The sequence below is a fragment of the Desmodus rotundus genome, chromosome 6, assembly GCF_022682495.2.
Source record: "Desmodus rotundus isolate HL8 chromosome 6, HLdesRot8A.1, whole genome shotgun sequence".
NCBI classification, from domain to species: Eukaryota; Metazoa; Chordata; class Mammalia; order Chiroptera; family Phyllostomidae; genus Desmodus; species Desmodus rotundus.
Window position 1 is genome coordinate 115,006,687 of NC_071392.1, and position 25,412 is coordinate 115,032,098.

A 25,412-nucleotide genomic window follows, 5' to 3' on the forward strand; every position below is an offset into this window, starting at 1 on the left:
GCCCAGTGCGAGTGGGAAGAAGTGGATGGGATTAATATCTATTCAGGAAATTTCTGATTTAGGATTTTATTTAGAAAATAGAATCAACGGGACTCCCTGATGGGGAGTCAGGGAAGAAGAGGAGCTGAGTCCTGGGTTTCTGAATTGAGCTACTGGATGATGGCAATGCCATAATCTAAGATGGGGAAGATTGGTGGGAGCCAGGTGCTCCTCTCTCTTTCAATCTGGAATTGTGTTCTTTCAGAGGCTGCTGTTCCCCTTGCCCTGGGAGGACGGCCCTCTTCTGCCAGCAGAGGGCAGCCTAGGCCAGTCAACAGACAGACCTGGTGGCATGTCTAAGATGGGCCTAGGAACACTGGCAATGGGAAGGCTGCTGCAGGCCTTACAGAAAAGCTCTGGGGCTTAAACCCAGCCTTTGACTTAGAGGTCGATCAAAACACAGAAATGTGAGGCTGTCTATGTCCAAGGCTGCTGGTCAATCCAGGCCACAGCCTCTCTCCTGGGCTATTTCAACAGCTTCCTAATTAGCTCCTAAAGTCAGCTCCACCTCACACCTCTTTGCTTGAAACCCTTCCATGGCTCCACGTTGCCGTCAAGATAATTTTATGATCTTCGAGGCCCTATATGTGCTGCACCTGCCTAACTATCCAGCTCAGCCATTACTGCTCACTTCTTTTGCACCAAGCTCTTTTTTGCCTCAGGCCCTTTGCATAGGCTCTTCCTCCTCGACTGGTCTTCTCTCTCCCTGTTTGTTTGTTGTTGTTGTTGTTGTTAAGTTAGCTCCTTCTCATGGGTCTCTGCTTAAATGTCACCTTCCCTAACTGCTTTTTCTATTCTTTATCTCAGTTACTTAAAAACATCCTCATAGCACTTCGATGTGCAATATACCAAGATAATTTGATATGTCATTCGTGTTTTTTCTCTCTATTTTCTCTTTCCCTTTGTGTAACTATTGCCTAGGGGAGGTTTGGTCGTAGGGTTCAAAGCAAAGGCTGCCTCCATTTCCTTTCTGGCTTCCATCTTCAATAAGTCTCAATAGAACAGATATTGCAAACTGCCAGTTTCATGGGCCCAATCCTGCTCACAGATGTGGTTTTACAACCGTTTTCACTCGGTTGCTAAAGGAAAAGAAAAAAGCAATTTCAAAATACAATGCTGGCTCTTGGTGTTCTCCTGAATTTTTTAGAGGGTCTGGCAGTCTGAGCCCTACATTTTCATGTGATGAGCGCTAGTGTGTATTGAGTGCCTACTAAGGTCAGGCGCTGCTCAGAGTGCTTTCTTACGTGAAGTCATGCAGGTAGACACAAGTGTTATTCCTTTTCGTGGTTAAGGAAACGGGCACAGAGTGGTGAAGTGACTTGCCTAAGAACTCACAGGCAGTAAAGAACAGCACCAGAATTTGAACCCAGGCAGCATAGGTCTACAGTGTGGGCTTCTAACCAGGAAGAAACACTGTCTGATAGCATTTTGGTGAGCTGGGCTGTGTTGACCCCTACACGTGGGTCATGTGCTCTCTGGTCACCAAGCCTCACACTTTTTTGTTACCTTCTTGGGTCCTGGAGACTCTGAGTTTGCCAACCCTTGGTGTAAAGAGGCTGCTCATTGCTTCTGGGGGAAGGACAGGGGAGAGAAAGGAGCTCTTGGAGATTTAGAAGGGAAGGAATGTTGGAGGAATCTGGGATTGGGGGGTCTTCTATCCCTTTCTTGGCAGTGCCCCAAGGGGTGGTCCGACTCTGTGGGGATGGATGGATGGATGATGTACTTAGGGAGGCTGGACCCGGGCTCAGTGATCCTAACTTCCAGCAAGAGTCCCAAGCCCCTCTCTTGGCTTGGAAGTGGGGGCTACTAGACTTCAGGGGCTGTTGAGGGCTTGGGCACTGTGGTTAGAGGCCTCCCACGGTCCAGTGCCGGGAGAGCCCCTGGTTTCCCTCCGCGTCCCCGGATGGGGAGTAGCTTCCAGTGAGGATGGAGATTGAGTTTCCCTCTGGTCCAGAAGGATGGAGGATGGGGGCAGAATTTAATTTGTTTTTTGAGAATGTTTTTTAGGGAGGATGGGCTAAGATTTACACTTGCTATAACACATTTGTAATTATTTTTATTATTTCTGTTCTTTTCATTGTCTTTTTTTAGGTTTTTCTCCCCTATTAGAACTTGAACCCCTTGAGGACAAAACGATGTACATTGTTCCCCAATGTTCACACTGTCTAGGTACCATCTACAGAACACCAGGCACATAGTAGATGCTCAATAATCAGCATGGTAATTACCACATGCATTCATGGAGCACTTAGTCCCATGCACGGCGCTTACCATTTACATGCATTAACCAGCTCATCTGACCCTCACACCCCCCACCTACGGGCAGGCATCTTTTCTCCCCCATTTTACACGTGAGGAATCTGAGGTACAGAGAGGCTAAATAAGCCGTCCAAAGCCACACAGTTTGGGTTGTATCTAATATTTATTTATTTATTTAAAGATTTAATTTATTTATTTTCATAGAGGGGAAGGGAGGGAGAAAGAGAGGGAGAGAAACATCAATGTGTCGTTGCCTCTTTTGTGCCCCCTACAGAGGACCTGGCCTGCAACCCGGGCAAGTGCCCTGACTGGGAATTGAACCGACGACCCTTTGGTTCTCAGGCCGGCGCTCAAGCCACTGAGCCACACCAGCCAGGGCTCTAATAAATATTGATTGAATGACTGGATGAGTGAATGATTCCCTGGCACGTACTGTGTTTTCCTGCCACCAGGCCGCCCCTCATCTTTCAGAGTGGCGTGCCGCAGTATAAAATTGCATGGGTCAGACCCAGGCAGGAGGCTGTCTTAGAGCCTTCAGTGAGTCCCTGAGGCCCATGGGACAATGTCCTCACCCCTGGGACCGGTGAGCGATCCTTTTCAATTACCTCTAGCCTCTCTTTCTAGCCTGGTTTTTCCAGCATTACACCCTGCGCTTCAGTGCACTGAGTACTCATAAGTTCCTAGAGTCTTCTCAGCCTCCCTGTTTTTGCTCAAGCTCTTCCTGTGTAAAAACCACCCTACCAATCCTGAGGTTCTGTTATTCTAAAAGGAGATACCAGAAAGGTAGGCCAGGTCTTTAAACCACAGCTCTCCTCTGTTTAATAATGCTAAAATGCTAGGTCATATCTGGTCTCCAGCAGCGATGATGGTGGTGCGGCAGTGAAGTGTTCTCATCGTAGTCTCTCTGGTGGGGATACCGAGTCCCAGAGAGGAGAAGGGACTTGATGAAAGCAAAACTCTTGATCAGATTCAGCAGGGCCAGAATCCAGGCCGCTGGCCTCCTAGCCCAGAGCCCTTTCCACAACAGGCAGCTGCTGTCTTTGACATTACACAGAGAACACGGCCTGACTGCCCAAAAGGGCCCCTCCGGCCTGAACTAATTTCAGTGCCTGAAATTCCACCACTGGAGATCATTTCTTTTGGGGGTAAAGGGTGTTGAAGGCTTTTTGGTCTTCAGGGAGCCCCAGTCGATGGTGAAAACCCCCGGGACAAGTCCTCTGCTCAGCTCATGTCAGCCGGTTCCCAGGAGGATGAACTGGCTGACAGGCAGCCAAGGGTGAGATGCCGTGGGAAGGAGGAGATCCTGGCGGAGGGCTGGAGGAATGTGGGAAGCACCGAGGCAGGCAGCAGAATGGGGGCAGTGTCAGCCCTGGAAAGGGTGACGCAGCTGTGAGAGCCTTGGGCTGGGGACTCAGGAAGCTTGGTTTCACCACCAACCTGCTGCGTGGTGCCGGGCAAGTCTCTTTCCTACTCGGAGCTCTGATCTGGGTCAGCCCTATGGAACAGACTCATGTCTGGGTTTATCTTGAAGCTCTCAGTGTCAGGAAGTTGGCACTCCCTCACCCAGTAGTGGTTGCCTGGACAACCATCTCAGTGGAGCTAGTGACCAGGGCAATTGTTGCCATGACTACAATGACAAGGTACAGGACCCAAGTGATTGGCTATCAGTTCTGCATTGAGACAGATTCCTCCTGGTTACCTCCTTCCATCACCCACTAAAGTTCAGTGTTTGTGAGGCCAGACAAATTGACACCCAAGGGAAGTGTCAGGTGTCAAGGACAAGTGTTTTCTTATACGGACAGGCATGGTGATCTTGGGCAAGTCTCTGCTCTTCTCTAGGCCCCAGTTTCCTCATCTGGAAAATTAAGAGCGTGCACAAGGCCCTTTCACCTCTAAATTTCTACTAATTTGCCTTGAAACAAGAGGCAAAGTTTTAAGCCAAAGGGTTGTTTCCAAGAAAATATGACAGCTGTTATGACTGTCATTCACGGACCTATCTACAAGACCTGGACTGCCCTGCTCTGGCAGCTGTTAATTTTTTAATGCCTGTTAGTGAGGAGGTCTGGGTGGTCCCAGAGGGAGGGGCAGCAGTGGCCATGATGCTGGGAGGATGCTTAGAGGAAACTTGGAACAAGGATTATTAACAAGTGGTTAGAGTGTGTCTAAACATTTGGCCAACTGGTATGGCTATACCTTTGCACAGTGGCAGAACGCTAGCCTTGTCTGTGTGTACCATAGTGGAATTACAGGCACTGCGGGTAGTGAAGGGGGATTTTCTGAGCACAGGGACCACACTGAGCTCACAGAGATCCAGCTGCTGAAGAAGCAGAGAGATGGCTCTCAAGCCTGGCCCTGGTCAAGATCTCCAAGAGAAGGATCAATCCTTCTTCCTGGCCACTGTACTTCCCTGAGTCAGCTGTGCACAGTCCCCAGAGAGTCAGATTTGCCAGCATCTCAGTTTCAGGATGGCTGATGCCCAGACAAGTGGGCAGGGCACAGCAGGAGCTGGCAGAGCAGGGGAGCCCAAGGAGGAAACAGGAAGCTTGGGGATGCCTGCTCCTCTTCTCCCAGGAGACCAGGCCCTGGGCAGTTGCCAGAACCCTCAGCCTCCCAGATCTACTCCTCTTGCCCTACCTCCAGGCCCAGCACCCCTCCTCTTGCATGCCCCACCCTCCTTGCTTTTCTCAGCAGGACTTTGCAAACAGCTTCTCCGGATGGACACGGCTGCTGCCTCCTCCCCACACACTTTCCATTCCCAGCCCTGAGCCTCAGCCAGGGCTCCTCAGGAAAGTTGGCTGAAAGAGACATTTTCCATGCTCTTGACTCCTCTGCTGGGTGGCTGTCCCTGCCTCCACTCCCGCCAGTCTCTTCTGCAGCGGGTCACCCAGTCCCAGGAAGGAAAATACTTGGTCAACTGGTTGCAGCTTACTCACCATTTAATTTTATATGTAATTTTATCTCCCTGGGCCTCAAGGTCTGTCTTTCTTTTTTGATATCCACTCAGGGACAGACAGGTTTCCTTTGGTTTTTAGAAGAAGAAGAGAGAGAGAGAGAGAAAGAGAGAGAGAAACATTGATTGGTTGCCTCCCGTGCACCCGTGACCTGAACCCACAACCAAGGCATGTGCCCTGACCAGGAATCGAACTGGCAGCCTTTTGGTGTACAGTGTGATGCTTCAACCAGCTGAGCCACCTGGCCAGGGAGGGCCTCAGTTTCTTAATCTATGGAATGAGCTAGCTACCCTGGGAAGCAGGCTGAGGAGTCAGCCATTTTTTATTTAATTCTTAGCTCTGTTGACCACTGTGTGGCTTTGGATGTGATACTTGACAAGTTGGAGCCTCAGTTTCCCTCATCTCTAAGACGATGTTGTCTCTTGCTGCTGTGAGGACCAAGGAAGTAATCTGAGAAAAGGGCTTCACTCAGCGCTCTGCTCATGGCAAGTGCTCAGTGAATACCTATTAAAAAAATTAATATATGTTACTAGTGTCTACTCGGGGCCAGATGTTGTGCTAAATTCTTTACATACCTCCTTCCTAATCCATCCAACACCTGCGCAAAATGTTTGTCTTCTGTTTTGTAAAGCTGAGGGTCCAAAGATTCAGAGAGGCTACGTGACTTGCCCTCCGTCACACAGCTGTCAAACGGCTGAGGCAGAGGGATTCCAACTTAGGTTTGGCTGATTCCAGACTTCCTGTTCCAACCAAGGCTCTGGTAACTGGAAGAAAAAAAACCACCCGTCTGCTCTAGGCAGATAATGAAGAGTGGAATAGCCTAGGCTAAGAATTTAATCCAGACCCTAGAAACTGTAATTTCAGTGCTTTGCTGGGATTTGGGGCAGCTAAGGGGCACAGTCATTGAGAGGAGTATTGCTCAACGTTGTTACAATTAGGGGAATGAAAAGTAAGCAATGAGGCACTTCTTCCCCAACATTCCCTCATCCCGTTTCCAAGAGAATATCCAATGAGATAAGACTGGTCTTTGGTCTCCTGAGCCCAGTTCCTGCAGAGGGGTGTGTGTGTGTGTGTAGGCATCCCTACACTAACCAGAAATTCTCAGACTAGCTACCTGGAGATAGCAACAGACTCCACAGGTGAAGCGCTCAGTCCCACAAGACTGCCCTTCAGTTCAGACACCAGCTGCAAGCTGAGGTGGTTACCTGTGCTTCTGCCTGGTCAGGTACGAATAGGGGGTTCCAATGACCCCCTCCAACTCAGGATGCCAATTGCAGGTCCAGGTTGTTACCTGTACTTCTGGCCAGCCTGGCTATTAATTAGAGGTTCTCATGACCCTCTCCCTGGGTTCGATTAATTTGCTAGAACGGCTCCCGGAACTCAGGAAAACCCTCTACTGACTAGATTGGTGATGCATAGGGTGAGGTCCCAAGCAAAAGAGCTTCTGTGCTTGTGGAGCTTGGGGCCCTGTATGGTGGCTTATGGAAGTGTTCTGACTCCCCACCCTGGAAGCTCTCTACACCCCTCCTTTTTGGGTTTTTGTGGAGGCGTCATTACAGAAGCATGATTGATTAACTCGTTGGCCATTGGTGATTGATTCACTTCTAAGACTTTCTTCCCTCCCTGAAATTCATGGTTGGTTCCTCTGGCCACCAGAGCCCCTCCTCACGTGCTTTCCAAAAAATCAGTTTCACTACCATAAATCCAGGGGCAGTGGAAAAGGACTTGTTATGAAAAACAAGACACCCATTTCACCTTTGTGACTCAGAAGTGACTTTAGGAACTGAGGACAAGAGGCCAAATTATTATATTAAAAGATGCTCCCATTACTTTATCACTCAGGAAATTTCAGGGAGTGAGCCAGGAACTGTGTGGGGGAAGACCAAATATATCTGAGAAATATATTTTGGTCATCTGAGTGACCAAATACATATATATATTTCTTATAAATTATAATATTGCAGCTAGTAATACCTAATGTGGGTCATGGTGTGGGGAATAGGGCACTATTGGCGTGAATATAAACAAAAACAGTCCTTTTGCCCAGTGTGGCTCAGTGGACTGGGCAGCAGCCTGCGAACCAAAGGGTCACCACCTCGATTCCCAGTCAGGACACGTGCCTGGGCTGTGGGCCAGGTCCCCAGTAGGGGGTGCACAAGAAGCAACCACACATTGCTGTTTCTCCCTCTCTTTCTCCCCCCGACCTCTGTCTAAAAATAAATAAATAAAATCTTTTAAAAAAGCAGCCCTTTTGGAGGGCAATTTTGCAGTATTCATCAAAATGTAACATGCATATGCCCTTTGACCTAGTAATTTTCAATCTGGTAATTTCTAAATGTGCAAGAATACTCAGTGCCACACTGTCAGGGCAGACCATTTACAGTCACCTAAATGTCCCTCAGGGCACTATTGGTGTGAATATAAACAAAAGCAGTCCTTTTACATTATGGAAATAATGTAGATCCACACCGAGGAATATTTTGCAGCAATGAAAAAGAACAAGAAAAAGAAAAAACATGGACAGACTGAAAGGAGAAATAGGCACATCATAATTACAATTGGAGGTTTCAACACTCTTTTCTCAGCAACTGATCAAACAAGAAAGCGTAAAACCACTTAGTGTATGAAAGACTTGAACAGTCTGGTCTAATTAACATTTTTAGAACACTGTAACCAATAATGGCAGAATGCATATTAGCCTCAAGTACACATGGGACATGGATCACGATGGACTGTGTGTTGAACTATAAGACAGGTCTCAAATTTGCAATAAAATTAAGTTAGAAATCAATAATGAAAAAAAGACATATAGAACCCCAAATATTTGGCAATTAAACAATATATGTCTGAGTAACCTATGGGAAGAAGAAATCACGGGGGGAATTAGGAAATATTTAAAATTGAATGATAGTGAAGCTACAACACACCACAATGAATGGGATGCATCTAGAGCAGTACCTAGAGGGAAATTTATAGCTTTATATAAATTATATAGCTTTTTTTTCTGATATAGCTTTAAATGTGTATATTAAAAAAGAAGAAAGTTCTCATGTGATTTAAAAAAAGAAGAACAAAATAACAAGGTAAATTTGTATGCACTGGCCTGGATAGAAAGAGTAAACTGAGTGAAAAAAAAAGCAAAATATGTCTAGTATTTACAGTATTGTGGCAGACATATAATGCTTGCTGCCCCTCAGTGTCCATTCTATCTTTCCTTGAACATGGAATCCCTGATTTTGAGTTGGCACATGGCTGTTCAGAATAAAGTATCCTAGACCCCTTTGCGATTAAGTGTGGTGATGTGACTAATGAGTTGTACGCAGCAGTACTGTGTGCATCTTCTGCGAGGTTGGCTCCTCACCACCCCCTGCTGGCTGGAATGTGGATGTGGCGGCTGCGGCCTGAGCAGCATATTGGATGGAAGACGGTAGACTGAAAAGACAGAAGGAGCCGTGATCCCTGCACTGTGGAGTGCCATGCCACCCCTGGACTGCTTGCTTCTGAATCTCTTTTCCATGAGAGAGAAACATACTTCTATCTTGTTTCAATCACTGCTATTTTGAGCTTTATCTTTTGCAACTAAACTCAATCCCAATGCATATAACTGTGATCCCATTTATGGGAAAAAACAAACAAACAAACAAACAAACAAACAAAATATAAGCCTATATACACACATGTCAGATAGATGATTTTGACTTTGGTACAGAAATCTCCAAGATAATTTGCTCAGCATTGAAAACATATTACCTTGCAAAACCATAAGTTCAGAGGTGGGGCAGCTTCATGGATGGTTAATTCAGTGCTTGACTTCATCATCAGTGACTCAGGTACTTCTCATTTCTCTGCTTTGCTATCTCCTGACTAGATTCTGTCATAATTGCAAGATGTTGGCTACAGTTCCAGGCATCAAAACCATACATTTCAATGACCAGTAGAAGAAAAAGTTTCTCACTTTTGTGAGAGCAAAGAAACTTTTTCTAGAACTTTCCAGCCAACTTCCCTCACGCCTCTTGACCATAGCTGGGTGGTAGGTCCATCTTTAAGCCAATCTCTGGCTTAGAGCAATCAGGTTTATTCTTGACCCATGAAAAAGAGAACGACAGCAAAACAGCAGCTGTGACCCTGAAATGCTAATGGCAGGCAACTCCAGGGAGAGGAGTGGGACTTGGGGGTCGGAGGGAACGGAAGGACTTCTGTGGCAAATACCCAAGCTGCCTCTCCAAAGACCCTTACCCACTTCTCTGTTGCTCACAAAAGCCATCTTGTTAGGGCAACAAGGGATGAATCCTAATTGGCCCAAGCCAGGTGTGGCAGTCTCACTCATTTTTGCCAGGTAATTGCTTTTCCTGCTTCTCTTGCAGCTAGAGGAGGCCACGGAACTCAGCCTGGCCAGTGAATTATGAGGGGATACTTCTGGGAGAACAATTTCCTCATTGATAAAAAGAAAACTTCTTTTCAACCTTTCCCCTTTCCTTCTTTTTTTAAAAACCATTTATTTTATTTTTAGAGAGAGGGGAAGGGAGGGAGAAAGAGAGGGAGAGAATCATCGATATGAGAGAGAAACATCAATTGGTTGCCTCTCATACGCAACCCGAGTGGGGACGGAATCAGCAACCCAGGCATGTGCCCTCAATAGGAATCGAACAGGCAGTGTTTCACTTTGCAGAACGATGCCCAACCAACTGAGCCACACAAGCCAGGGCTCCCCTTCCATTCTTACTTGGGATACTGGTGTGAGGATGTGATATATGAAATTGTTGCAGCCATATGCAACCATGGGGAAAAGCCTAGAGAATGATGCAAATGCACGCCCTGTATCCTGGCATTTTAAGGCTGATGAATCAACCGTAAAATCGCCGACCTCTGGGCTCTTGTAGAAAATATCCTTATAAGGATTTCTGTCATGTGTAGCTGAGAGCAGCTTAACAGACAAATGCATCTTTACTTCGTACCATACATTTCCCATTGTTTTTTACATATTCTTATAAATGTATTATTTCTGTAATTCAAAATTCAATTAAAAAAAATATATCACCAGGCATGGGCGCCTTGGGAATCCCAATAGGCCTGAAGAGGGGCTCTTGGAAAGGGGACTGGGAGGAGGTGGACGAAAGGAACAAGCTGTTCTGTATAATTAAGTACTGACTTCACGGTATGAGGGGCAGCCTTGAAGACTTGGGGGGTGACCGAGAATACATTTCTCTCTTACTATCTGGGTTTCGATCAGAGGTTCCAAACTGTCAGCCTCTGGTCAGAATTTGGCTGGAGGAAATATTTTGTTTCTCCTGTTCAGGGTTTTTAAAAGTTGGAATTAGCAATAATGATTTAAGAATTGGGACACTTCACATAAATATCTGGCTTGCAGCCTTTAAAAAAAAACCCAAACAAACCCAAACTATTTGGCAACACTGGGTTCACATCCTAACAGCAGAAATGGGCAGCTTAGTTCTGTTGCTGTCCTAACGGGCAGGACAGGTGCTTCCAATTTGCCATAGACCTTGACGCTCCCTAATGCCCTTCACCCGGTCTACCTCACCGATTTCTAGTACCTGTCTGATACTGTGAGCATCTGGGTTAGTGTCCCCTGGTTTAGGTTTTAGAATCAATGCATGTGTGCATTTGTGTGTAACATTCGACAGTTACATTCCAGACGAGTGGCCATGTACAAGGGCCACTGACCTCATCCATGGGTGGGCAAACCTTGAAGAGGACTGGATTTGGAGTGTCACACTCACTCTGGACTGTTGTGTAAGACTAGAAGAGCTAAGAGCGCCCTTGGCTGCCCTGCTGGGTCACTTGGAGTCTAACTCCAGCTTCACTGCCCTGGACTTGTGAAGATGTCCTGCTGGGGGAGGGAGATAACTCGGAGGCAAGGCTTACACTTGTGGGTAGGGAGTAGGGTTTCCTGAAAGGCAGGCGGAGGTTTGCCCGCTGGAGGTCGGAAGAAGCTGGTGCCTTGCAGAGAAGCGTGGGCTTGAGGAAGAGAAGTCAGGAAGTCAGGTCAGACTCTGCGGTAGCCTCCCAGAGCTCCTGACCCCGCACCAGGGGCTCACCCTTTAATTTAGGGCCCTTTCCATTCATTAGAGCAAGATGGAGTATGTGTGTGTGTGGAGAGAGAAGACCCAGCCATGACCCCGCCCATCCTTCACTCTGTCCTGCAATGGTAGGCAGAAGAGCAACCCCGCAGAGGTCCATGTCAGAATCCCTGGAACCTGCAAAAGTGTTCTGTTACATGGCAAAGGGGGATTAAGGTCGTAAATGGAATTAAGGTTGCTAATACCTGAGTTATTTTTTAAAAAGACTTTGTTTATTTATAGAGAGAGGAGAAGGGACAGAGAGAGGGAGAGAAACATCAATGTGCACCCCCAACTGGGGACCTGGCCCACAACCCAGGCATGCGCCCTGACCAGGGATCGAACTGGCAGCCCTATCAACTTACAGGCCCGCACTCAATCTACTGAGCCACACCAGCCGGGGTGCTAACACCTGACTTTAAAATAGGGAAGTTATCTTGAATTAACTGAGTGGGCTCAATGTAATCACCAGGGTGGAAGAAGGAGGCAGGAGAGGGGAGAACCCGAGAGGTGGCTGCATGACACGGACTCAGCCTGACGTCGTTGGCTTTGAAGATGCAGGAAGGGGTCATGGGCCAAGGATAGTCGGTGGCCTCCAGAAGCTGGGACAGGCAAGGAAATCGAGTCTTCTCTAGAGCCTCCAGAAAGAAATGCAGCCCTGCGGACACCCTGATGTTAGCCCGGTGAGACAGAGCTGTAAAATGATAAATTTGTGCCGTTTTAAGCCCCTAAATCGATGGCAATTTGTTACAGCAGCCGGAGGAAATAAATACACCAGGCCACCCGGAGGAGCCGTGTGCCGGTGACACTTCAGCTTACTGCCAATATCGCCCCCCAGACCTGTGAGTGTGGGCACCAGACTTGTGGGGTAATCCTAGTCGCTCCAGCTGAGGCCCCAGAGAGAAGCTGTACCCATCTTGCTCTGCCCAAATTCCTGACTCTCAAAATATGTAAGGGTAATAAAATTATTGTGTTTATGCCACTAAGCTTTGGGGTGGTTTGTTTGGCAGCATAGTAACTGAAACAGCCATCTCTTCAAGCCTTGAACTTGAACCAGATGGAACTGGGGAAAACTGTACACACTGCTGAACCCAGAGGTCCCCTCCCATCATTAGTATTATTTTTAATTGAACCCTGAACCGAACAGAAGGGACCACTGCTGAAACTGAAACTGAACTTGTATATCTTTTCAAGCTGTTGAACTGGAGTATTCAAATATTCTTGGGACGGAGGGCATCACATAGAGAAATCTACCTTCACTCCTCCACTCTGTATTTTGATTTGCCTAATCTCACACATTCACGGTGGAGCTGAGAGATTCTTAATCTTTATGAACAGCCAGCTGTGACCCTCTCTACCTTCCTTCCCTTCCCTTGCTGAGTGAAGGCGGGACTGAGCTGTCCTGTGAGATGTGAATTTCCCGCCATCCAAGGACAGGGAGTCCCAGCCTGAACCCGTGGGGGTCCCCGAGTGGAAGCTTCGTGTCCCTGGCTGAGAAATTGGAGCTTTCCATCAAGGTCCGTGATCCTCAGGGAGGGGGAGCAGCCTGGCGGGGGTGCGTCGGGACCCAGGTGTCCTTCATCTCAGCTGGATCAGGCCGGCACAGTTTGTGGCACTCCCTCACAGCTGGGGAAGGGGGGAGGACTGTAAGGAAACTTGGGGCCCCTGGGAGACGTTCATCTTTCCAGAGCTTTATCATTTTTTCCATAACACGACTCTCCCTTCAAGGTGGAAAGTCCCAGCTGCTGGCTGAGGATCCTCTCAAAGTGCTTTTGTTCTCCACCCTGCCCCCAGCGCAGGCAGCAGGCTGCTGGGCAAAGGACACCTCCCTCTTTATACCAGTGCGACAGAGACGAGCCCTTAATACTGTGGGATTAGATTTCTCTGTTTCGAATCCTGGCTGTGCTGCTCGCTAACTGTGCAGTCCTGGCAGGGTACTGAACCTCTCTCTGCTCTTTCTCCCTCCGAAAACTGGCATGGTGATACCATGCACCAGTTCTGAGGGTTTAATATCTGAAAAGCGCTTAGCACAGCAACTGATACATTGATGTAACTTTTTGCTGTTATTATTACGTGACCTTGGGCAATTCATCTCCTTTCTCTGGGCCTCAGTTTCCCCAGTTGTACAATATCCCAAGAATATTGTACAAGAAAGTAATGAAGATAGTAGTTTCTACATGATCTGAGAGGAAACACTGACTACCCTTTCCTGCTGTGTGGCCTGGGACAAATTTCGTGAGTTCTCTTGGCCTCGATCTGCTCACCTGTTAAATGGTACCTGTTAAGTTGCTGGCCGTGGCGACGATGAAATGAGAATGTGAACCAAGCACGTGGCCAGGGGCCTAGCACAGGGAAAGAGCTAAAACAAAGTCAGCTTTTTCTTTTTCCAGTTTGTTTTTATGGATGAGAAAGAACTTCTTAAACTATAATTGGCTGTGTCCCTGGGAGGAATATTGTGGTTTTCTCACATGCTTTCCCAGCCATGCCTTATTCACAGATCCCTAGAATCAGGGAGGTCAGGAGTGGAAGGGCCTCGTATGGACTGGTGAATTGATCGGTTCAACAAACCTTTACCGATCACGTGTAACGAGCCAGGCGCTGCTGTAGGTGCCCGGGGGTCGGGGGCAACACTGGGCCCCCTGCCCTCAGCGAGCTTTCCTTCCTATGGGGGAGGCAGACATTGACCATGAGCACAGGAATAGATGAGACAAGTTCAGATTCAACCCCTTTGTCTTACAGAAGGGGAAACTGAGGCCCAAGAGGGAAGGACATTTTCCCAAAGTCCTCCAGTGCCACAGCAGGGCCAAAGGCTTCATCACTGTCTCAGAATATCCCACCCTTAACAAGCCCCAGTTTCCCCCAAGGTCTCACTGTGTGATCGCAGGAGCAAACGCTCACTGAGTCTTCCTAGACGCAGGAACTGTTTTAAGTACTTTACACACTGCAAGTCATTTAATCCTCACATCAGCCCCGAGGAGGGAATTGTTCATGAATCCTATTTTATACACGGGGAAACTAAGGCACACAGAGGGGGAGGGGGAGGGGGAGCAAGGCGTGAACACAGCAGATGCCCTGGACCTCAAGCAGGGTGCTGCCCTGCTGTGCCGGCTACATACTCTTTCTCCTACCCTGATCTGCACTATTTCTTTCTTCCCTTCCTCTCTTCCACCCCCCACCCCCCCAATCCTGGAACAAGGATTTCTTTCACACTCCGAGGAACCTCAGAGAAGCCCTCTGCCTCTCTGGGCCTCAGTTTCCCCATCTGTGAATGGAATGGATTGGATTGGATTGTCTTCAGGGCCCTCCACTACCACCCTGATTTTAGCTCCCTTTTAAGTTTGTAATTATTTTATTTATTTACTTTCTTTCCAGTCTGTTTCCCCTTCCCCTTCCCCCGCCCAGACTGTGAGCTCCAGAGGCAGCACCCTACTCCATCTATTCACGGTTTTGTCCCCAGAGCCTGGCGCTGCGCTGTGCACTTAGTAGGCTCTTGATAAATATTTGTGAATGGAGAAAGAAACGACACGGTAGTCCTCGGTTTCCTCAGAAATGGCTCCTGTGCTCTCTCCCTGGCCCCTCTTCCTTTCTCAGCCTGGGGGGCCCCCTCCTTCCCTCCCTCCTTCCCTCCCTCCCTCTCACCTCCCAGGGCCGACTCAGGCCCTCCATCCGGCCTGCATTTTTCCGGGTTTGATATCATTTTTTCCACTCTCCCGGCTGCTGCAGGCTGCCTCTGCCAACTTTCCACAACTGTAGCCCTTCCCCCACGACCACGGGCCGAGGACAGCTTGGGGTGGGGGAAGACCCTCCCCCTCTTCCCTTCCCCTGGCTAGAGCTGGGATGGGGAGAGAAGTGCCATCCGTGCCTGGCTGGCAAGGTTGGGGGGGTCACAGCTGGAGGCTGTGACTTGCCTGCCTGTGCTTTACTCTTCTTCGGCACCACGTTCCCGGCGGCAGGGACAGGGACCCGTGGAAGGCTCTGGCATCTGGAAGGGCAGCTGTTTGGGGGCACTGTGTCAGGCATCAGGGACATGACAGTCCAAACCGCTTGCATCTTGTCCTCCTATTAGTGACACCCCTTCACCTTAGGCTGGAAACTCCTGACCTGACCCCAAGGCCTCATCCCCAGCCAGCCTGGACGCCTCACTGCCTCCTACTTCCTGCACAGACAGACGGGGGCTGGGCCCCGGGGTCTAGTCCTCATCCTCACTGGCTGGGCGTCTCTGGGGTGTTCCCGTCCCCTCTCTGGACTTCAGTTTCTACATTCAGAAAAATGAATGAGTTAGACTACATTGGGGGTCCATCCTGGGGAAAAATGGATTGAGTTTTATGAAGTCTACCCCCCTTCTTTAAATTGTGTGCAAAATTGTTCTTGAAAGTCCATTTGCCCCTGGACCCTATAGCTCTTTGTCACATTCTCCAAGAGGACTGGATAAGTTGGGTACACTGTCCCGCCTGACAAGCCTGGACTGGAACCCTGGCAACCTCAGTCACAGCAACGGTGTGGTCTCCAGCAGCAAGCCTCAGCTGCCCTGTGCCTCAGTGTTCTAATTAGTAAATAGGGGTTGTGAAGATTAATTAATAGTTGCTGCAGCTTAGTACACAGTCAGCTTCCAACAAACCCTGGCTATTTTATTGCTGGGATGAGCGCTAAAATTCTTTCCGGATAACATATGAATCTATCATCTAAAAAAATGGGCCACCAAGAAAATAGGGGTCGTCACACTTCACTGTGGTTGTGCCCCACTGGGTCGCCCTCAACCCTGGGGCAGGGCTCCTGCCCAGCGGCTGGGAGAAGGCCCAGACACGAAATTGTTCCATGATTTCACTGACTGACCCTGACGCAGGGCAGCAGGCTAACCCGGTCTGTAGCCAGTGTGGGTGGGAGAGTAGGGGGTGGAGCCGCCTGCATGAACCCAAAAGAAGCAGTCTAGACATTCGGACGTGACATTCTTCTGGTCTGGTTTATTGGAGGGGGGCAGGAGGGGGAGGTGAGGCGGAGCGGGGGCAGGGAGTGTTTCTGAGGGTTGGCCAGAGCCCAAGAACGAGGAAAGGTCTTACAAAAAGGTACGCGTGGTGTAAAAAACCCTACTCTCTGTCCAGCTTGGGCTTCGGCCGCATAGTCTGTACATTGCTTCCCGGGAGGTGCTCTGGTCCTCTGGGCAGCGGGTAGGTAAGGCCCACGATGCGCACCCCAGGTCACTGTGCCTTCGCCCCTCGGTGGAGCTCATAGCGCACCCCAGTGTCCCACCACCTCAGGGAGGGAGGGCAGCCTCAGAGCACGGCCAGGTTGTGGCAGGACTTGGAGCGGGCCTTGAGCTCCCGGCGGCGGGCGCTGCGGGTTGTCAGGCGGGCCAGGAAGCGACGGGCTCGCTGACCCAAGCTCGCCCGCCGTCGGGGCGCGGGCGATTCGCGGGCGCTGCTGTCTCCGCGGCGCAGGCGCAGCTGGCGCACCACGCCCTCGAAGAGTTCGGCCACGTTGTGCTGCAGCGTGGCTGAGGTCTCGATGAACTTGCAGTCGAACACCACAGCGCAGGCGCGTCCCTCTGGGGTGGCGGGGCAGAGGAGGAGACACAGGTAGGAAAGGGCATGTTCAGTCTCAACTGGAAGCACCTTTTCCTCTCTCACTGTATTGTGCGGGGTGCCAGGGGACTCAGAAATAAACCGGATCTGGCCTTGAGGAATTAGTTCACAGGTTGGGGACTGATACTGGTTCAGAATGAGGCTGGGAAGACAGGGAAGCTGGCACTAGGCAGGGAAGGGCCTTGAATGCCAAGTAAGGGGTCCAATGTGTGTGCATCAGAATAACCTGGGGAAAGATTCTGATTTGGTAGGTTTGGGATGTGGTCCGGGAACCTGCAGTTTAACACAGGTTCCTGGGATTATGCTGTGGAATTTTGGGATGCCTGCTCATATGGTCTCCCATCTCCAGGAAGCCACTGGGCTGGGGGGCAGGGACTGGGGTTCTAGTCCTCAGTGACCCTGTGGAGCTGCTTACCCTTGTTGGGTCTCCGATTCCACAATTTTTGGATTGTTCCTTGTAAGTAGGGCCATTTCAAGATCTTTTTGGGTCCCACTTGATGTGTCAAATATACTAAAATATTCCCCATCCCACTTTACATATAATTTATATATACTAACTTTAAACGTTTTGGTTTGCAGCTGCTAGATGGCACACTATCATGTTTTGTAGACAATTAAAGCTTTAGGAAGGTAAAAATTTCTCATATAGGCTGGTGACAATAATTTCTCAGATGGCCATAAAAAAAGGAAATCTTACCCTTTGTGACAGCATGGATGGACCTGGAGAGCATGATGCTAAGTGAACTAAGCCAGTCAGAGAAAGACACACACCATATGATTTCACTTATATGTGGCATCTAGCGAATAAATTGAACTGACAAACAAAATTGAAACAGGCGTGGATACATGGAACAGACTGATCGCCGTCAGAGGGGAGGAGGATTGAGGAACTGATGAAGGAAAGCGAAGTATTAAGCAAAAAGATAAATAAATAAAAATAAAACAAAATGTAATGCAAAGACACAGACAGCAGTGTGGTGAGAGCCAGAGGGAAGGGGGGGAGGGGGAGGTGGGCACAGGCGGGGGAAATGGGGATGGAAGGAGACTTTGCTGGGGCGACGGGCACCCGATGCAGCGTGCACATAGACGACGCTTTGTTGAGCTGTGCACTTGAAGCCTGTGTGGTTTTGGGAACGAACGTCAGCCCGATAAACTCAGTAAGGAAAGACAAGCCCTTAGGACTAGGCCCGTGGGGCCCGCTGGATAAAGTGACCCCGACTAGGGGTATGGGGGAGCCAAAGGGGAACTTTTAAGCAAAGAAGTGCCGAGGACAGGTGTGGTTCTGGGAAACTCTGGCAGCCGTTGAGGAGAACCGATTGAGGGGGGACACAGAAGTACAGCGGGGCTGGCCCAGGCTAAACTGGAGATGGCGGGATGGGGCAGCGGCTGTCAAACGGAGGAAAGGGAATGTGGCGATAAGGGAGGTGTGCCTGATGGGATTTGGGGACTGGTTTGGGGACAGAGGGAGGAGGCAGGAATGGTCCCTGGCTTTCCCACGCAGGCCAGCAGAGGCAGCTTAGGCATGGGGCGGGGGGCTGGCAGTCCTGAGATGAAGAGCCCTGGAGGAGGGGCAGTGACAGGGGCCTGGGAGGAATGTGGAGAAGTGGGGTGGACTGGAGGGCTCACCTTCCACGGAGACTTCCCGGCAGCGTGCCAGGTCCGCCTTGTTGCCCACCAGGATGATGGGCACATGGTCCGCCTGATGTGCGCGCCGCAGCTGTATTCGGAGCTCGGAGGCGCTCTCGAAGCTGCCTCTGTCCGCGATGGAGTACACGATGACGTAGGCACTGCCCGCCTGCAGGCTCGGCTCCTGGCTCCAGCTCTCGTCCTGTGGGGGAGGCACCCAGGCCCATGCTCAGAGGACACCTAGGCCCTGGTTGAGAAAGGGGCTGGGGTGGTCTCGGATGGGGCTGACATCTATGCTTGGGGCAGGTTTGGGGGACAAATTCTGCCATCGTTCCCTGTTCTCCTCTCAAAGTAGTGACACTCTGACCCTCTCTGGGCCTGTTTTTCTGCTTGAGAAAACGGGCTCATTACTTCACTACATTCTCTCATTCATTGATTCCTTCTGTTGGCTGGGCACTGGAGACCCCCCCCCCCCCAAAATTATGTGGTTCCTCTTCCTGCTAAGGAGGTTTGCTGTTCAGCTGTTCTGGCTTTGCCTGCTTAGCAGGTTCACTCCTATCGGACAGTTCTTTTGGTCTTCTGCAGTCTTCTCAAAAGAGAAAAGAGGAAGGGAGAAAAGTGAGACGGAGGCTGATTTCAAGGGGAGGCATTTTTCAGGACGGTTTTAAAGAGAGAGATAAAGGAGCAACTGTGGGGAGCAAGGGAAGTGGGTGGCGGAGGCTTGGGCCATTTTAGAAAGTGAAGTCCTTGCAAACTGACCAAGGAATGGAAAGAACTGGAGTGATTTTGATAATCCATTAAGATGGTGATTTGTTGTCAGGGACAGCACTCTGAGCCTGGACCACCTGGGTAACAACCTTCTAAGTGTTTAATGAGACACAGTTCTCGCCCTCCAAAAGCTCGTGGTCTGGAAGGGATACTATGGAAATGGAGAGATACCGTGCAGTGTGATGAGCACCCACATGCAAGTGTTCGGAGAAGCCATGGGGGTGAGGGAGGGAGGCCAGAAGAACTCAACCTGGCAGAGTTTGGGAGGCTTCACAGCGCACCTGTGGGTGGGTTTTGAAAGGATGAGCAGGTGGAAAAGGAGAGAAGGGAGTGGGCCAGGAGTGGGAAATACTGACTGTACTGGAAGAATTGTTTGGGAGGGGAAAAGAAGCCAGAAATGTTATCTGACGACCAAATAATATAGATGAATAGGAGAGCATCGGATCCATGGTCAACATCATTGTCAACGGGAGCAGGTTCTCAACAGTCATAGCGATCCCTCCTCAGGCCGAACAACTGTGGGCTGAGCCAGACAATTGTAGGTGCCCACTCTGGGTCCTCAACCTTGACTATGGCCAGGTTCCTCCCTGTGGGCCTCAGTTTCCTCAATTGCAGAATGAGAGGGTGGGTCTTGAGCATGCATTCATTCATTGCACAAATATTTATGGAGGGTTTGCTACCGATAGGATCACAAAAGTAGGTTGGTGCATGATTGGTGGGCAAGTGTCTCTTGGGGGAGTGATTAAAAATATAATTCCAGGATTCCACTTATACAGGTTCTTATTCATTAGGTTTTGGGCAAGGCCTGAGAATTTGATTTTTAACTCTCTCTAGGTGACCTGGTGGTCAGCCAAGCTAGAGCATGACTGGATGACAAAGGTCCACACAGTTTGGTCAGATGCTCCTCTCGGACATCTAACCATCTAGGCTAAGGATGGAAGGGATGGAGGCTTATTCCAACAGGCTGCTACCGAGTGGGCGCTGTTTGAGAACTGCCTTCACAGTCACTGACCGGGGAAACTGGTTTGGTTACCTCACTTGTAGGAAAAACAAGGGCCAGAGAAGAGAAAATTTTCTCAAGGCCACACAGCCAGATGAGCACAGAATTGCAGTTCCTGCCGTCTACTCTCCCTAATGGGACTCCCAGGCTGATCACTCTTCTTAATTCACTGGACTCCTCCCCACAGGATTCTCAACTGCATCCAAAAAGCAGCCCTTCCCTTACCAGCCTGTGAATTCCAGAAAACATGGCTGCCTTATTCACTTCTGGGTCTCCAGTGTCTTGGCCCATGATACACACCCGGCAAGTGTTTCTTAATGAACAAATGGGTGAAGCGGTGGAACCTCAGCTGGAGGTTCAGAAGGTGGGGTTCCCAGGGAGGGTGAAGGGGTAATCCTAGTACATGAAAGTACAGACTCTGGGGTCTTACAGATCTGGGTTTGAATCTCATTTGCTGAGAACTTTAGACACATCACTTAACCTCTCTGAGCTCTGATTTCATAGAATAGGAATCAGAGGAACACTCAGTGTATAGTTTTTTTCTTGACTGAATGCCGTAATAAATGCCCAGTGCTTAGCACAGGGGCTGGCACTTAGGAAGAGGGTGTCCCTAAATGTCAGTGGCTGTTAAGAGAATCATCATCACCATTGTTATGCTCATTTGGACTTGGGGTTCCTTTAAAGCTTGTGTAAAAGACTGGGCTACACAGCTCATTCATCCCTAGCCTCTGGGCCTGTCACTGGAGCTGTCACCGCCAACACTGCACTGCCCCCTGAGCCTTCCTGTGTTAGGGAGGACCTACGCCTGGAGAGATGGATCTCAGGTGATTTTTAGATCCTTCTCTTTGCTTAGTTGTATTTCTTCAAAGTTCTGTAGTGAGCATGTATTACTTGTATAGCAAGAAAAACAAAGAAGACTCACTTAAGATGAGAAAAACACAGTAGGGACATGTCCCTGCCTGCTGCTCTCTTCCTGCTCTGGTGGGGGCTAGGGAAGGACACCCTTCGGTTTCCTTTGCTACTAGCTACCAAGTTCCGATGAATGACAATTATCATTATTTACGATTCTGCACCTGTGTTCAGCATTTTTTTTCATGCTCCAAATTGTGCTCAACTCTGTGAAATTGCATAAGAACTTAAAAAAAAATAAAACAGTTGGCAAGGAAGGCAGGAATGATCGACCCATTTGTCAGGTGAGAAAACTGAAGCTCAGCGTGGGTAAGTCAACTGCACAAAGCCACACAACTGGTAAGAAAAAGAAAGGGGGGCTCAACCTCAGGCATTTTGATGCTAAATTCGGTGTCCCCTCCTCTGCACAGTGTGGGGGGGTGGAGTGGGATGCAGGCGCTAAGAAGAGGGGAGGTTTGCAGGGAAAGAAGCGCACCCTGCGATGGCTGTGGAGAGGGGACCAGCGGGGTGAGAAAAGGGGGTGAGGGTCGTGAGGCTCTGTCTCTGGTTGGAAAGGCTTGGTGGGTGCTCAGAAGGGCCCCTGCTCTGCAGTGTCCTAGAAAGAGACAGGAACCTGGTACTAGGCTCAGCACCCGTGCCCCCAGATTCTGCTTGCTGTGCCATACCAGTCTCTCAGCCTCCCAGGTGTCCATGACCACCAGCGTGGTGTCTTCTCCATCCACTGTGAGAGTCCTCTCGTACACATCTTCTGTAAGGGAGGGAGAGCTGGATCTCAGGGAGGAGGGGCAGGCCTGGGGAGGGCGTGGGTTTCCCTAGTCCCTCTTTAGGGCCACTGCATCCCTCCACTTCTCCTTGAAGTGTTCACCACGCTGTGTGATGTCTGTCTCCCCTGACAGGTCAAGAAGCTCCATGAGGAGCCCATGTGTCCCCAGCTGCCAGCTTAGTATGTGGTACACAGTAGGTACTGAGGAAGCTTTTGTTTTTTTGGTTGATTGAATGAATGAGTGTGAGGTGGTGAGGTTAACGTTGGGCCGGGAGTGCTCCAGTCCTGTTCTGTGCCTGGCTTAGCGTATACTTCAGGCAGGTCCAGTTACGCTCTCTGGGCCTCAGCCTCCCCATTCGTCACACCTCCTGCATGGGTTCTCACTCTTAGAGGGGCGAGGCCTGGTGAAAGAGCCTGGCCAGTGTGTCCCCACTTCTCTCTGCTTTTAACCAGCTCCCAACCCATTCACCTGTGTCCTCTCAGCTGGTCCTGCAAAAACCCACCTTCCTTTTCTTTTGTCCTGTCCCCATCCCCCATCATCCTAGGGCCCCCGACCCTCTCAGTTCACTGCGTCTCTTGGGAATAAAGGGACCCAGGGCCTAGAACTTGAGTCTGAGAGTCTCCATTTCAGGCAGGATCTTAGTTTTGCTGCAGGTCGTGGTGGCCGTGGATGGTTGTCTGTGGAGCTGGGATGATCCAAGAGTCTGGGGGAGTGAGCTAGGTGGAAGTCCACCACATCTTTACATTTGACACTGAATCCCATACTTCTCACCCACGAAAAATTGGCAAGACTCTCACTATTCCAGGAATTCCCCTCCCACAGACGATTGTGCAGGCGGTGCCCTGCCCAGCCCTAGGGGGTCTATTCACTTCACAGTCTGTGAGAATGATGCCCCTCTGAGTTGAGCAGTGCCTGAGTTGTACTTCTGATCTGGACAGCCTTGTGCCCCGGATGACACAGCTTCCACTCCGGCCACATTCCAGCCCAGCCCACAGGGTCCCTACCTCCCAGCTGTTCCTGGAGCTCCCGTTCTTGCTTCCCTGCGAAGAGGCTGGCCAGGCTGGTCTTCCCTACACCAGGATCTCCGAGCAGTACCACGCGGTAGAGGGCCTCCCAGGAGCCTTCAGAGTCGCTGGAGTCAGAGGACCAACCGTTGGGGGCAGGTGAAGGCTGCCGGGTGGGAGAGTTGAGCGAGGCTGATTGGCCCAGCCGTGGATGCTGGGCTTGCGTGGCAGTGGAAGGTACTGCGCTCAGGCCAGGCTGGGGGCCCCGGGCGGACAGGGGCAGTGGGGTGCTGGCTCGCCGACGCAGGGGGGTCTTTGCTTCTTGCTGGGTGTTTAGTGTCATCCTTGGGTGGGGGGACTTGGCTTCTTCCTTGTTCCCTTCTTTCTGTGAGTAAGAAGGGGGATGGGTGGTGAGCCAGGTGCTTTGAGCCCTTTCTTCTGTAGGGTCCGGATGAGTTGCTGAGATAGCTTCCTCCAGAGCTCCTCTTGTTCAGATGCGAGGAGGAGGTGCCTCGGGTCCCTGGGGCGAGGGCTTTCTGGCTTCAGGCCCAGGGCCTGCCCCGGCCGGGCTGGGAGGGTGAGGGGGTAAGCTGTGAACACACACGTGCCTGCACACCAGAGGTTGGCTCCTGGGCCTTGGGGGTGACTCACTCCCCCAGGACACACAGACAGACAGAGGGGCAGCCGCGAGGTGGGATGTCCACACAAGCACGCACGCACTTGTGTGCCACACCTGCCCCTCCCATTCACAACTCAAACCCACGCACGTTCTGAAAGGCATCTGAATTACCGCGTCCTCCCCTTCCCCACAGGTCTCTTCCCCACCATCGGCGGGTTGGGGGATGTGGAGTAGGGTTAAGAGTCCCTGGGGGGTCGCTTCCGCTGCCCCATCTCAAGAGGGCTGAGGAAAAAGGAGGAATGCGTGGGGTGGAACCCGGAAGGGCACGGGGGTCTGGGGGTTCCCTCCGCGGTAACCTGAGCACCGCGGCGCCATGGGAACGGCGTGTCCCGCCCGCCCCCTACGTGAAAAATTCAGCAGCGGCTGGCGCTGCCTCCCGCGGCTGTTGCGGGGCGGGGGCTTTGAGGCAGACGCGCCAGGTTTGGTGACCCGACCGGGTCCCGGCAAGGGACGGGGAGGACACCTACGGGGCCTGGGAGCGCATGCCCCATTCCCGGAGTCAGAGTCCGAACTTGCCCAGCCCGGGGTCTCGGCCGTGAGACCCCTGATCCGGGCGGGTTCTCTGTCGGGAGCTACCTTGCCTTCCGGAGACCCAGGTGAAGGGCTCTAATCCCTGGGATGCGAGTCCGAGGACCTCCTCGCCCCTGCCTGTGTCGCAGACCCCCTCCCTCCACCATGCACGCGCCCGGCAAACTCCGCTCCAACTTGACTAAGTTGGCAGCGGGCTGCGCGGGCCTTTACCTCGGCGTGGAGAGGGGTCCTGCGTCCCCGGCCCGCAGCTGCCGGGTGCTCCAAGCTGTACCACCGCCTCGCACCGCCTCGGCGCGCACCCCTCTGGCCCGTCCCGCCCCGCCGCCCCGGCGGGGGAGGAGCCGCGACCCCGCCCCGTCCAGCCCCGCCCCAGCAGGGCAGCCCCGGGGTCCCGCCCCAAGGCCTTGGCTGCTGAAAGACTTCGCGCAGGGGTCAGCTGACCTGCCTGCTCACGTCCTTTGTCTAGGGTGGGGGGCCAGAAGGAGGAAGAAAGGGGACTGAGAATTCCTGGGGCTGGACCACCTGTGCACCCACATCTATCCATTCCAGCAACAGGGCGCCCCAACGACCTTGGTCCTTACAGAAACCACTTGGGGAGCTCGTTGAATGTCAGACTCCCAGATCCTCCCCTCCGAGAGAGGCGGATTCAGCAGTCCTGGGAGAGGGAGGGGTTCGGCATCTGCGTTTTAAACAAGGGCCCAAGCGATCCTGAGGTGGACTTCGTGGACTCCACTTCGAGAAACTCTGCTTCGAATGGATGGAGAATTAATTTGGTGGGGGGGGGTGTAGCTTGAGGGGAGGAGGGGAGTCCAGGAAGTCAGCACTGAAGCGTTCTGAATATCTTATTTTAGCATCGTTCAGTCATTCACCACATTCCAGGCTAAGCCCCGTTTACGCAGCTAGGGCTGTCCTGTGCCTGGAAGAACGGCTGTACACGCTTCGGTTAATATTTATGGAGTGCTTGTGCTGTGCCCGGCGTGGTCTGCGCGCTTTGCCCGGATCAGTAGCTCACTTAGTCCTGACACAACATGATGATGAACTGAGGCTTACCTGGGCCTGGTCTCAGGGTCTCTGCCTCTCAGCCTGCCACTGGCCCTTTCTATCACAACCCGTGTTCGTTTGTCTGGTTTTTAATCTTTTATCTTCCTGGAGAATGAGAGAGACACCTTGAGCTTAGTTACAGAAGAGAAGTTGGCTTTAGGGAACTGCTGAGTTCGGCAGTCCAC

The 25,412-nt window shown here is 50.9% G+C and overlaps 1 protein-coding gene across 3 annotated transcripts; it reads right to left on the minus strand.

Annotated features, from left to right (window-relative positions):
- Positions 1-16,276: 16,276 nt before the first annotated feature.
- REM1 (RRAD and GEM like GTPase 1) lies at positions 16,277-24,530 on the minus strand. Of its 3 annotated transcripts, none has more exons than XM_045194700.2 (5): positions 24,397-24,530; positions 22,977-23,545; positions 21,874-21,956; positions 18,532-18,733; positions 16,277-16,868 (listed from the first exon to the last, which is right to left on the minus strand). In XM_045194700.2, exons 2-5 carry the CDS (start codon positions 23,317-23,319, stop codon positions 16,597-16,599), a joined length of 900 nt encoding a protein of 299 aa, XP_045050635.1. In that variant the 5' UTR covers positions 23,320-23,545; positions 24,397-24,530; the 3' UTR covers positions 16,277-16,596. The 3 variants fall into 3 exon arrangements, with proteins under 3 accessions (XP_045050635.1, XP_024415600.1, XP_045050636.1); XM_024559832.3 differs by having other exon boundaries at positions 22,977-23,361; positions 24,397-24,499; XM_045194701.3 differs by lacking the exon at positions 24,397-24,530 and adding an exon at positions 24,232-24,315 and having other exon boundaries at positions 22,977-23,361.
- Positions 24,531-25,412: the final 882 nt, after the last annotated feature.